The sequence below is a fragment of the Nelumbo nucifera genome, chromosome 7 (genome assembly GCF_055504915.1).
Source record: "Nelumbo nucifera cultivar China Antique chromosome 7, China Antique-T2T, whole genome shotgun sequence".
NCBI classification, from domain to species: domain Eukaryota; kingdom Viridiplantae; phylum Streptophyta; class Magnoliopsida; order Proteales; family Nelumbonaceae; genus Nelumbo; species Nelumbo nucifera.
In genome coordinates, this window is record NC_142655.1 from 28752788 (window position 1) to 28766223 (window position 13436).

The 13436-nt window shown below is 36.9% G+C and overlaps 1 protein-coding gene across 1 annotated transcript in view; it reads right to left on the reverse strand.

Annotated features, from left to right (window-relative positions):
* Positions 1 to 2795: 2795 nt before the first annotated feature.
* Positions 2796 to 13436, reverse strand: part of LOC104593662 (beta-hexosaminidase 3-like) — a 55402-nt gene continuing 44761 nt past the window's right edge. The window contains exons 12-15 of the mRNA XM_010253630.2: positions 9430 to 9528; positions 9283 to 9342; positions 8438 to 8688; positions 2796 to 3151 (exon numbers count right to left, since the gene is read on the reverse strand). Of these exons, the coding sequence (XP_010251932.1) occupies positions 2985 to 3151; positions 8438 to 8688; positions 9283 to 9342; positions 9430 to 9528 (577 nt within the window). The 3' untranslated portion in view covers positions 2796 to 2984. The remainder of the gene's footprint in view (positions 3152 to 8437; positions 8689 to 9282; positions 9343 to 9429; positions 9529 to 13436) is intronic.

The window sequence follows — 13436 nt, forward strand, 5'->3', positions numbered from 1 at the left end:
CCGGGTCACAGGATATCTGATAGTGCCTTCCTTGCTAATGAAGTCTTTCATTACCTTCACAAGAAAAAGAAAGGGAAGTGGTATGATCTAGCCATTAATATCGATATGCACAAACCTATGATTAGTTGGAGTGGAGATTTCTGAAACGAATTCTAAGGGGAATGGGGTTCCATGAAAGGTGGATTTCTTAAGCAATGAAGGCAATCTGCTCGATGTCTCACTCATTTCTCATAAGTGGATCTCTTAAGGGTCATATTACTCCATCCCTGGGGTTGAGGGAAGGAACCCTCTTTCCCCTATCTCTTTATTCTTGCCATGCAAGGCCTCTCAACAAAGTGGAACAGTGTTGTTCAGGTGGGTCAAATTGGCCCGATCAATCCTTGTATAGATGGTCGGTTCACTGTGAAGAGTGCCTATCGGGTGGCTCAAGCGATTTGGGACAAAGAGGTTAATGGATTTGAGCATGTTCCTAAAGCTTTAGATCAACAATTCTGGATAAAGTTGCTAGTAGATCAAATCTTGTTAAGAGAGGTTATGGGGACTTAAGTGCTTTCTTGGGGTGTCAAGTGAAAGAAGTAATAGTGGACCATATCTTACTCCACTATCCTTATTCTCAAAGTGTGTGGTTTGGCTCAATGCTTTTCATCTCTATCTTCGGGCCATCCTTTGTTCTATTTAGAATTGGTGGCAATTATTTGTTGGCAGCTCTGGTGCACTCTTAATTTTCTCATATTCAAGTGTACTGATATGCCTCCCTAGTTTTATTTGAGCTTGGGTCTCCTACCAATACCTACCCATAGGACACTACAATTGTACATTGGGAACATCTTCTATGTTTACATGTTATCATTCATGGGGAGATGCTCCCAATGCACAATTGTAGTGTCCTGTGGGTAGGAGATCCAGATTCATATATTATAGTGAGTGCAAAATTTTTGGAGTAGTTGGATGAGTGGACTCTCAAGAGCTATAGGATGCGAGGTGATCATTAAAGATAGTTCCCAAAGGGAGCCTCTACCAAAACCTTGTTGGTTATCAGATCTGATTCTCTTATAGCAGTTAATGTAATTATTCAACCTACTCAACAAATTTTCTCCCCCTTTCATGTTGTGTTGGAGAACATCTGGGACCTTGTAGCCAAGTTTGTTGATGTTAAATTTGTTAATGTCATGTGGGAGGCAAATGTTAGGGCTCATCATCTTGCCTAATTTTCTCTTCATTCAAAGGCTTCTATTCACTTCTCAGTGGCTCTTGGAACTAGCACCTTGCCTCTGCAATGAATCTTGTTTGTATTTGCTTTTGATGGAGTTATGCATTAGTGCCTTTGAAAAGAAAAATGAGAAGTTGGTCCAACTTCTCCAATTGCAGATAGGCTGTGTTCACCATTTAAGTATCACCAAAACAATGTGCCCCGACAAATCCAAATAATTTAGAACCTTCTAATAAAAGACTAACACAGGAAACAATCTCTTTGTATGTGCTTGGGTAAGGCTATGTACATCTATCCCTACATTGGCAAGAGCCTTGTGCATTGGACTGCCCTTAAAATACTTAGGCTAAGTTGAAGTGCTTAAAAAGCACTTATTCGACTAAGCACTTATTTTGGGTGGAGATGTCAACAATAAGTGCTTATTTGTGTTTGGAAAATAAACCCAAATTAATGCTTATTCCTGTGAATAAGTGTTTATTAGTTCCTGGGAATTAGTGCTTATTCAAGAAGAGAATCCCAAATTTTGTGCTTATTTCATTTCTAACCTGTTTTGGCCTGCCACATTATTTTGAAAATATCTATACTACCCCTATTTGAAATAAGTGTTTTTTTTTTTTTTTTTCACCCAAGCACTCATGAGCGCTTATTAGAAATTTAGAATAAACACTTATTTAAGCACTTATTCAATAAGCATTTACTTTTCAAATAGGCACTCCCAAACTCCGCCTAAAACAGGTAAGTCTTGAAACTTCCACAATAGGCAGTTCTTGCCACATCCATCATCATTGAAATCAGATTTGCATAGTTGTTACTTAGGAAGATCAAGGAAGTTGTGGGTAGTAATAGTTGAGAAGATCCACAATGAGTTTCTTTTCAGTGCACCAAAATTTGTTTAAGATGCCATTGATAAAACCAATTTCTACAATCAAAGTAGATGAAAAATAAAACTTAGTATCAAAATTCTGATTACCATGAAAGAACTCAAAGTTGAGAGAATAGTTTCTCAGTCTTGATTCATTTAGGGATGAGAGAGTTTTTAATATATGTTCTTTGTTATGGATAAGTACAACTTTTAATCTTTTACAATCTACTATACAAAGAGTTTAGTGCCTATTACATACAAACAAGTAACAACAAGATAAGGTGATCATGCATAGTAACGGTTTGCAAGGGTCACACAAGACAAGTGCACACAATGGACTTCAACTTGGCTTATCCGGTTGGGCTTTATCATATGTGAGCTTAACAATAAATTCAAGCCAAATCAAAATGCAAATAGCATAAGCTTAAACCAAGGTTCAAAGTATTGACATGTATCGACCGATACGTATTATGCTGGTGGCTTCTTGATACGCCCTTATAGGGGTTGTATCGGGTCAGCCACTGGTTCAAAGGGTAATTGGGCCTTAAACCAATCCCTCTGAACTGGTTTTGAAAAAAATAAATAAAACATATAAAAAAAGCACTGACACAGGCCCGTGTCTATATTTAGAACCTTGGCCTAAACATGTTCAAAAATTATAAGAGCATTTTGGCTACCATGATGATGGAATAACCTCATATTATTGTACAAAACTTGGCCAAATTTTCTTCTTTCATGAGTATTATTCTTTATTTTCAAGATATTTGAAAAAAGAAACAATGTTGATTCATCTACATCTTAGACAAAATCGGTGCAATATTGCTGAAATTGCACTATTCAAGCTATTGATAAGATTTACAAGGGTTGTTTGCCGATAAGAACGTCAAACATGTAGTTCAGAACTCCAAGTTGCTACTGTTTATAGCAAGAACCTGGTTCAGTAGGGACAGCTCGACCATATCCAAGCAATGGAGCTGCTGCAATTCCCCTTTGATTCAGCAAACATCTGAAGTGAGCCAACCTTCCAATAACTTGCTCCGGATCCTTTGCCAACTTATCGTAGGAAGTCCAAAGTCTCTCTATACCCAGACAAAACATTTCAATAAATAACCAAACAAACAAGCAAACTAACTAACAAATAATCATGTGTAAATGGAATGCCTTTTCACAAATGAAAGGAGCTCTTATATATATATGTATATATATATATATATATATGTTCTTCTCATCCTATTGTTGGGGTTTGGAACTAGACCTGTTCATGGGCCAGGCTTTTACTCTTCATAAACATGATTTTGGTAGGCCCGAGCCCGAGCTCGGCCCGACCAACGGGCCTATAACATGGGCCCGAGCCCGACCCTAATAATATATATATATATATATATATATATGTTCTTCTCATCCTATTGTTGGGGTTTGGAACTAGACATGTTCATGGGCTGGGCCGGGCTTTTACTCTTCATAAACATGATTTTGTTAGGCTCGAGCCCGAGCCCGGCCCGATCAACGGGCCTATAACATGGGCCTGAGCCTGACCCTAATAAAAGCCTGAAGCCTGGGCCCGAGCCCAAAGCCCGACCTAACAGAAGAAAGAACTCACCACCGGTGACTGTGTTCGTTGGTGTTGAGTTCGCGCCTGTGTGTGTGTGAGAGAGAAAGAGAGAAAGGATTCGCCAACCGGTGCTCAGTTTGCGGTGAGATGCGATTTTGACAGTGAAAAGAGGAGTCGATTCATGTCAATGAGAGAGAGAGAGAGGACTCATCGCCGCCGCCACTGGTGCCTGTGTTCGCCACCTCGCCGGTGTCTGATTTGAAAGAGAAGAAGTGAGAAGAAGAATGAGAGAGAGAGAGAGAGAGAGAGAGAGAAGACTCACTGTCAGTCTGCCGGAGTTGTTGCGTTAGTGAATGTTCGCCGGTTCTGCGACTGCTTGAGAGTGTGAGGAGGATGTGAAGAGAAGAGAGGTTCGGCACTAGGCAGTTCAACTAACAGGAAATGTGGAAAGAGATGAATGAGGAAGGGTTAGGATATTAGGGTTTTTGGGTTTAGTCTATAGGTCGGGCTGGGCCGAGCTTTTTGGCCCGAGGTCAAGCCCGCGGGCTCATTTGCGTGTTCAAGCCCGTCCGAGGGCTGGGCCAGGCTGGTCCGGCTCATCAGGCCACCCAACCCATGAACAGGTCTAGTTGGAACTTGTTATGCTTTGGTGTTTTTACTAATATGCCCACCACCAATACAAGCTTGAAAAGTTCAAGATATATTTTGAAAATTTGAAAGAAAATAAAGGATAAAAAAGTCGCAAGGTATATTTAAGTCATTTTGAAAAACCTACGTCATGTTTAAGTCAATTTATGAAAACACAATATATGTTTAAGTCTTTTACCCAAAATACCTCAATTGGTTTCAATCCTTTGATGACTTTTAATAAAGACTTGCAATAAACTAGGGGACCATTGATGGCTGTTAATAGCTTCTTATAAAATTAATGAGAAAATAGAGAGAGAAAACCTAGGACCACTTAATGAGGTGCTTAGAATAAGTATAGGACCTAAGAATCTCTCCTACACCTAAAATGAGCTATAAACACTCAAATAAAATCAATTAATTCCTTCATCCATGTTTTTACTAGTGTTGGTCAATCCTACTAGAGCTAGGGAACACATAAATTACAAAATTGCCACTAGCATAAGAAAACTCAATAACTCTTATAACGCTTATGCTATTTATGCAATGACTTTGAATCTTAAATCACACCCGAACGATAGATGGGCAAATCAAATTCTAAGGCTGGATACATAGTAATATCTAAGTTGATAAAAACACCCTTCTATAAATAATAAAAATATGTAATGAATAGTAAAATCATATAGCGTTGACTTGTTTACTCCTACACAATAAAGGTGATGAAAATATAGGGGACATTATAGGAGAGCAACCAACACTTTAGCACAAAAGAATAGTAAGTAATAAAATGGAAAATTTTCAATTTTTGACATTATAAACTCAAAGAAAATGTGTTTGGATTAGTTTCAATCTTCTAGGTTCAGTTTGTATGTAGTGTGAATTTCATTTGCACTGGTGTAAATGCATGGGAGTGCAAACAGGTTAGGTGTAAGTTCTGGTTCACTTTTGCTTCATATTTGACTTTGTCTTGTTTGTTTGTGAGAAGTAAAATGGTGTGGCTCCTACCTTACATTAAAGAAAATGGAGGATATTTGTTTGGGAGTGAGGTAGCTAGGAAGCAGGAAAATGTGGTTCTAAACTTACATGAGAGAGAATTGAGGTAGGAAGAAGGTGGTGCATAGTTTTTGAGATGAAGATACAAACTTTGTAAAAGATAGGAGTGCAAATCATAATTACAAACAAATGGATGAAAACCTAAACCGGTGCAAAATTTGTATTCAGTCCAGATTTACATTGCAAATAAACAAAGCTTTAGGAACAAGCTTATTTGAAGAATTTATGGGTTGATGTTGTTGTAATATTGCTTGTAGATTTAAAGAGTAAGAAGAGAAAGAAAAGAGAGAGAGAGAGAGAGAGAGAGAGAGATTGAAACTAATAAATGAAGGACCTAGGATCACTCTAGGGCATGGAAATTACTCACCACTTAAACCAACTATAACAAGAAAAATCATATCCCATAGTACATAGGACCTCATAGAAATAATTGTAGGTACCATGTTGACTGTCTAAATCTCACCCTATTCAGAACGAGAGTTTCTTTCCAAATGAATGAGTTCTCACTCCTAAATGCAAGTTATTTTTCACCATCTTTTCTAGAGCCTTCAACTTGCACTAGTTTTAAGAACTAACATAAACGAAAAGAGTTTCCCTAGAGAATGCCCTAGTTAGAATATGCTGCTAAAAATTATAGGAACTAGTACTTTCACTAACTGCCTTCATTTTAAGGGTGATCCTCATAAAATCATAGCTGGTTAGCAAGGTATTTCTTAAGGTTTCCCATGACACTGTCTTCAGGACTAAAAGAAGGCATAAAAACTGGCTTGGTTTCTGTAGAATTACTAATTAACCAAAAAAGATTTACTACTTCATGCCAATCTCCTACTATTTTACTCAAAAAAAAAAAAACTAGGAGTGGTAATTGGTAATGTTTTGCATTTTCTCTTCCTTTTATTTGATTTCTAATAAATTATATTGTATATATTAGAGCAGTTTGGATATTTACTCAGAATCCTAATCCATCTCCTCATCTCTATCTCCTAATCCTTCTCTATCTCTTATATCTTATCTCTTAGTGCAGTAATCTATCTTAAACACCTAAGTGTTTTATTGCAACTCGACTTTGATTATTCATTATAAATATATAGGGTTCAGTCCATCATAAACACACACCTAACCATTCAGTTCTCAATCTACTGAGTGCTATTAGTTTAACTTGGTATCAGAGCTAGATACCATGGCCTCCAACGGTGATACAGTCTCGGTCCAAAACTCTCAAAATTCAGCCCATAACTCTTAGTCCAACAAATCTTCATATGGAGGAGTAATCTCTTCTTCGATCTCTACTACTTCACACTATCTCCCCATCAAAATGAGTGGAGACAACTATCTACTTTGGAAGGTGCAACTACTTCTAGTCTTTTACCCTCACAAAGTCACGGGCATTGTTGATAGTACCAATAAACTCCTCCAAAGGAAGTTGCTGATCCCAATGATCCCAACAATAAAATATCCGAACTGCTCTAATAGTATATGAAATAAGTATAGAGAAAGGGAAGACCAAGGAAAAAAAAAAGAAAGATAAAAAACTTAGAAATACTGAATAATAAAGAAAACAAAAATCTAGTATATTAAATAAATAAGTAAAAAAAATCAAATAATGGGATATGTGATCACAAGTTGAGGAGCATCTATTGGGAGATCTGTACAACTGAAGGTAGTTTGCCAAGTGTACACAAAAAGGCTACACCAGTATAACAATGCAAGTGGACTAGCATCTAATGCAAGAGGTTTCGTAATCAGCTGTAACAACCAGAATGTAAAAGAAATAAATACCATTAAGAAGGAAATGAGAAGGCATCAAAGAATTTTAGTAATCAATCCCTCTCTCTCTCTCTCTCTCTCTCTCTCTCTCTCTTTCCTCTGGATGTTGGTTCCCTCGAAGAGCCCTAAGTTATAGGTAGGTTCCTAACATCATCTACAATACCTGTTAGAAAAAAGTGATATGTGACAAACTGGAGGAGCTAGAAGAGATGGGGCAGACTGAAAAGGAATTGGGTGGAAGTAATAATAATTGATTTAATTGTCCATTATCTAGTGATTGATGGAGAAATGGGATTCATGTAGCTGACCAAATGGTTGGAACAAGGCTTAGTTGATGATGATGACAAGGCAATTAAGATACATGAACTAGTAAATCTTAAGGACAACCTTATTATAACACAAAAGCATGAAGGTATACATGTTTTTCAAACCACCATTGGTGGATCTTCCTAAAATCTCATTTGCCACAACTAACATGGTTTGGTCATTTTAACCATCCTATCCATGGGATTTCCTTTGCATTTGCCATGTAGTATATAATAAGCCAAAAATTTCAATTATGCAGATCATTACAATCATCCAATTAGGTCTACTTTAAGGCAGGAGCAGGATAACTCCTTTCAATGACCCATCAATAGATGCAGAGTTCTACTCCCTATGTGATTGCTATATGTCTTGATATTTGTATAAACAATACTTAGATGATGAGTTTTCTTGATACTCAGATGACAGGGGTAACTTTAGCTCACTGCTATGGGTTTTTTAACAACTTAGTGGCAGAAGCTTATGCTCTTTGGGATGACCTCAACCTTGTTAGATCTCTTGGTTTGAATTGGGTAATTATCTTCTCTGATTCCATTGTCCTGATTAATTTGATGAATCATTCTGAAGATTTGCATCCATCTCTTTGGTATTGGTGGTCTAGAATGGAGGAGATATTTGGTATTATAACTTTCGAATTAAAACACACTTTGTTGAAAGGTAATTAGGTTCCTGATTCTCTTGCCAACTTAGGATGTGATAGTCACTGCATGGCTTCTTTTGATTCCATGGTTGCCTGTTTGTCTCCATGCTTTAGTGCCTCCAATAGGACAGGTTATGATGTCCTTTTTTTTGTCATGGTTAATTTTTTTTTCTTCTTTCTTATCTTAGACTCTAGATTATGCTTATTGTATTTTTATGAGTTGAAATCTTTGGTGTATATGTTCTTTCGAGGGGTAAGGTTTCTATGTCCCCCCTCTTAGGCTATTTTTTCATATTATTAATAAAGTTATGATGGATGCCTCTCCATTGGGAATAGATTTTGTGGTTTAAAAAAAGATTGATTTTCCTCTCAAGGAATACAAGATTAGAAAATAAAAGCTACCTGCAGCTGCTGCAGCACGAGGCCAGATAGTTTGCTGAATATCTGACCCATCAACATACTCTCCCCACATGCATACTTCACCTCCAATAACCAATTTTTTCTGAGTAGGGTCTGTTATGTTAGAGAGTGGTTCATTCGTGTAAAAATCCCTCCAACTTTGGTCCATGTGATCCAAATACCATTTGTCCTGGTTGCTGATAATGCATCTCAGCCCAGCTGCAACCACTTTCTCAGGAACACTATTGTCAAGCCTGCAAAGGCATCATGCAAAGGACATCAAACCCAGTTTACCAAAATCCTCTTACAATATACTACTTTTCTTTTGAAAATAAGAGGTTACTTCTAATATTTACATTAAATTGGAAAAGCAACTATAATGATCACAATAAAATGGAGAAGCTATATATGGCATAACAAGGTTCAGATTGCCTAAAATCAACCAAGACATAAAAATGATAACTCCACATGGATTAGAAGTTGACACCCAATGGAATAGAATTGGTTTTTTGAATCTATAGTTAAAGCAAACAATTGTATAAATATTGATGGAAGATTTCTCTTATACCCTATTGTTGAGACTTAATCTCATTAAACTCGGACTAAAGTGGGGGCAAATAATGTTATGGCAGTGTCTTCAGATACTCCTCAGAGGTCCAAACCTCTTTCTTATACTAATTTATCCTATAGTCATGAACAGTAGTGACCATTTTCTCCCAGTAAATAATATCATTAACAACTATAAGAAAAGCAATGATGAATGATTAGGCAACATTTTGAGAAATGGGGGTATATATAGTGCCTTTTGAACTATAGATGCCTCAGGGAAGATGTGAAGAAAGGCATACCAATTTTGCACTACTGTCTTCGGGCTTAATTGCTTTCCAAAGTTGTTGAAGGTCTCCTCCCTGTTCATCTTATGAGTGCATAATTAAGATGCTATACACACATATCACAAATAAGATTTGGAAAACTTCAGAGTCTAGACATTTTACCAATTAATAACTTCATATCCATGGGACAAAGCTATCTTCTGTACTTGCAAAACAAAGTACTTGTATGCATCAGATTTATTCATCCCTTTCTTGGATAACCTGAAAATCAGATAGTTGTTTGGTTTAAGGTTTGTCCACTCCAAATGGTCAATCAAGGAACACTCGAGATAAACCAGAATATATATATATATATATATATATATAGGAGATGAAATATTTTAAACAAAGGAGAATATTCAAACAACAATTTGGTATATTACTACTAGGCCAACTTTCTCTTGATTAGCATATGATATAAATGATAATATTCAAACAATTATTTGGATGTGTCTTATTTCCTCTTGATTAGTAGTGAGTTTCTTTGGATGTCATCTATTTAAACCCCCTTAAACTCATCCGTGGCCAGCAGCTAAGAAGGGAAAATAGGCACACATCCTCTTAGGGCCTTGAAAGAAGGCTCATTTGGCTCAAAGGTTCTTTTCTCCCTTTCCTCCCACACCACATGACTGGATAGATTATGGCCTTTTAGTAGGTCTTTGATCTTTCCCTTTGTGCCTAGCCCTGTGCCTTTCCATTATAGGAGCATGTCAATTAAGTTCCTTGGAGATAACCACTGAAGTAAAAGATAGCATTAGTCTAGGGAAGACAATTGCATATTCAAGCCTAAAGTATGCCATATATCCACCTGATGGGATTTATAATTGCATTACTTTTAAGTTTTTACTAGATGACCTTATTTTAGCTACATGGAGTGATTGATGTGCCAATCCAGATCATCTATCTAACAAATGACCTTTGGTATTGGTTTTCCTTGGTCCATGTTTGGTCTAATACATCACATATAGCCTAAATGACCAGGTGATGCCAAAATTGAAGTTTTAAATGTTTATGATGTTGAAATTAAGTAGTTTCTTATGTTTTTATTGTTTATAATCATTAGTCAGTGTTATTGGGCCCAAGGCACATTAGTAAATGTTGTTTTTTTGAGTTGTTTTTGTGTTATGAACAATAACCACAACCACCCCATTAAGGGTATTTTAGTCTTTGTAATTAATCTTTTGTATGAGTATATAAGATAATGAGTAGGGTGGACAAATCATTATTAGTTTCTCCTCATCTCTTCTTCTCTTTCTTTTCTTTTCTTCTCACTAAAGTCTCTCTCTTTCTCTCTTCTTTCTCATTGTTATCGAATCATATTATTGTTTTTTTCTTTTCTACTTGGTATCATTGCAGTTTTTTTTTGGAATTTTTTAAGTATTCCATTATGTAACCCTAGATCAGCTAACTACATGGTGAGTTAGAGAGCTGATTGAAGACTTCATAAGTGCCCAATTCTTGGATTTTTTTGGTTGATCTAGAACCCTTTGTATCAGATCTTGGGTTGATCATCAAAATCAGAAGAGTAGGAGAATGAGGAAGAGTCCTAATTGTAGTGGGAATCTTTAATTTTTGACCTAGGAAGGGCACTCTAGATCTTTTGGATTTATTTGTAATTTCTAAAGATGACGGCTTAAATTCTAGAGTTTTTTAGGTCTTTGAGGGGAGTAACAACCTTTTCTCCACATACTACTTGCTCATACAGAGAAAGGAATCTTTGTGGGCAAGGTTTTTGAGTATCATAAGGGTGGTTGAGGCCTCTAAAGGGGGTAAATCTATTTTTCCTTATCTACAGTTGCTTTCCAAAGTTATTTTGGGAATTATGGAGGGTAGTGGAGTTGAATACAAGACCACAGCTAAAAGGACTAGGTGGAGTAGGTCCTAGTGACCCTTTTGGGGTAGGAACCATAATTATAATTAAGTTGGATGGTACAAACTACTTGGAGTGGTTCCAATCAACAAAAATAACTATTAGTGCTCGAGAAAAATTAGGGTATGTCATTGGTGAAGAAAAGAAGCCTAAGAATAACTCTTCCTAGTGGGTATATGAGAATTACATGGCGATGACCTGGTTGTGCAATTTTATGTTACCCATATAAACAAAAACTTTTTATGGGCTAACACAGTTAAGGAGATTTGGAATGGAATTGTAGAGACTTACTCATAGTGTGAGAATGTTGTTAGGGCCTATTAGTTAAGGAATTAGGTAATTGCTACTAGGCAGGGAGATAAATCTATTGCACTTTATTGTTTAGCCCCCAAAACCTTATGGAAGGAGATAGATCATTTGGAGACTATGGTTTGGGAGAATAACAAAGATGCAACCACATATCAAAAGTTGGTAGAGAAGAATAAAGTGTTTGAATTTCTGGCAGGACTCAACTTAGAGTATGGCATTGCATGACAATATGTTCTCTTTCATAATAGTGTAACTCTTTCCCAGGCTTATGCCTTGGTGTCTAGAAAAGAGAGAAAGAGGAATGTGATAATGAGAAAACATAAACTTGAGCAGTCGGCTATGGTCAGTATAGTGAAACCTAAGCCAGGTGGGGAAAAGGTGGTATGATGCTAGGAAGGAGGACAAGAAGGACTTGATTTGTGACTATTGTAAGAAGCCTAAGCATATTAGAGATACCTGTTGGAAGCTTCATCCACACCTTGTACCAAGTTAGCTCAAAAACAAGAAAGGGAATGCTAATATGGCAATGATTGGTGATTTATTTGGACCACCTATTATAGCTTCTTTAGAGTTAGTTGCAACAGTTGTAGTTAGGGCTGAATCGGAGAGATATGGTCTGTTTCTAAATCAGTGGTATACAACTAGTTTTATCTCTTCACAGGGTGTACAACAAGGTGCAAGTAGCCTAAAAGCTAGTCATTTTACTTCATTTGCACATATAGGTAGTTCATATGGCACTACAAATTATGCCTCCACTACAAGTATAGGGGACCTCCCTAAATTATAGACTAAGGAGCCTTAGAACATATGACCAATATTTCCACCATCTTCTCCTCATAACACCTCTATTCTAGTAGAGATAGGGTCTCTACAACTATTGGCTGCCATGTTCTCATTGTTGGGAAGGGGTCTATCAAAATAACTGATTAGAGATGGCAATTTGACCCGTACCCATGGGGCCCCACCGGTTTTTTTGACCACTAATCGGGGTTTGGGGAAAACCCAAAACTTTAGGGTCAGAGATGGGGCGGGGATGGTATTTGTCCACCCTGCCCCAACCCCAACCCTAACCCTGCCTCGACTATATTATATAACATAATATATATATATAATTATTAATATATGCTAACATATATTTATATTATATTATATTATATTATATTGTATTATATATTTGTATTATATATTATATTGTACTATATTATATTACATAATATAAAATAGTTCTAGGTAGATTTAAAAAAAAATTAATATGTATACAAGTAAGAATTGCCAGGCAGGCGGGGCAAAGTCAAGGATCCTCGTTCCCCGTAGGGACTATGATGGAGTTAGGATTTTTATCCCATCGGGGTTTGGGGTGGGTATGGGGCAAAGAATTTGAATTCGAGGTCGGGTACGGGGCAGGCAAAACCCGGCTCGGCCCTACCCCATTTCCATTGCTATAACTGATACTATTACCTTACCTTCTGTACTTCGTGTTCCTAGATTGAATACTAGCTTTTTGTTCTTGAGCAATTTGACAAAAAATTGAATCGTTTAGTAATTTTTTCTCCTAGCCATTGTGCTTTATAGAATTTGGAGTCAAAGAGGACAATTGGGAGTGGTCATGAGGTGAATAGAGTCTACCTTATTGATGTTCTTCCTAGTCATCAGATCCATCATGTTAGTAGTAAGAGCAATGGGTCCGAGTTAATGGGTTAGATTATGCTTTGGCATAATTCGTTAGGGAATTTGTCTTTTGGGTCTTTGTGTTTTTTTTGTTTCCAAAACTGTGAATCTGTTAAGTTGTCCAGTTTGAGGTGTGAGGGTTATCAACTTGGAAAGCATTGTAGACATTCATTTAAGGTAAGTAATAAAAGATGTTCTTTAGTTATTGACATTATTCATGCTGATGCTTGGGGACCAAATCATGTTCCTTCTGTGGGTGGCTACCATTATTTTCTTCTATTTG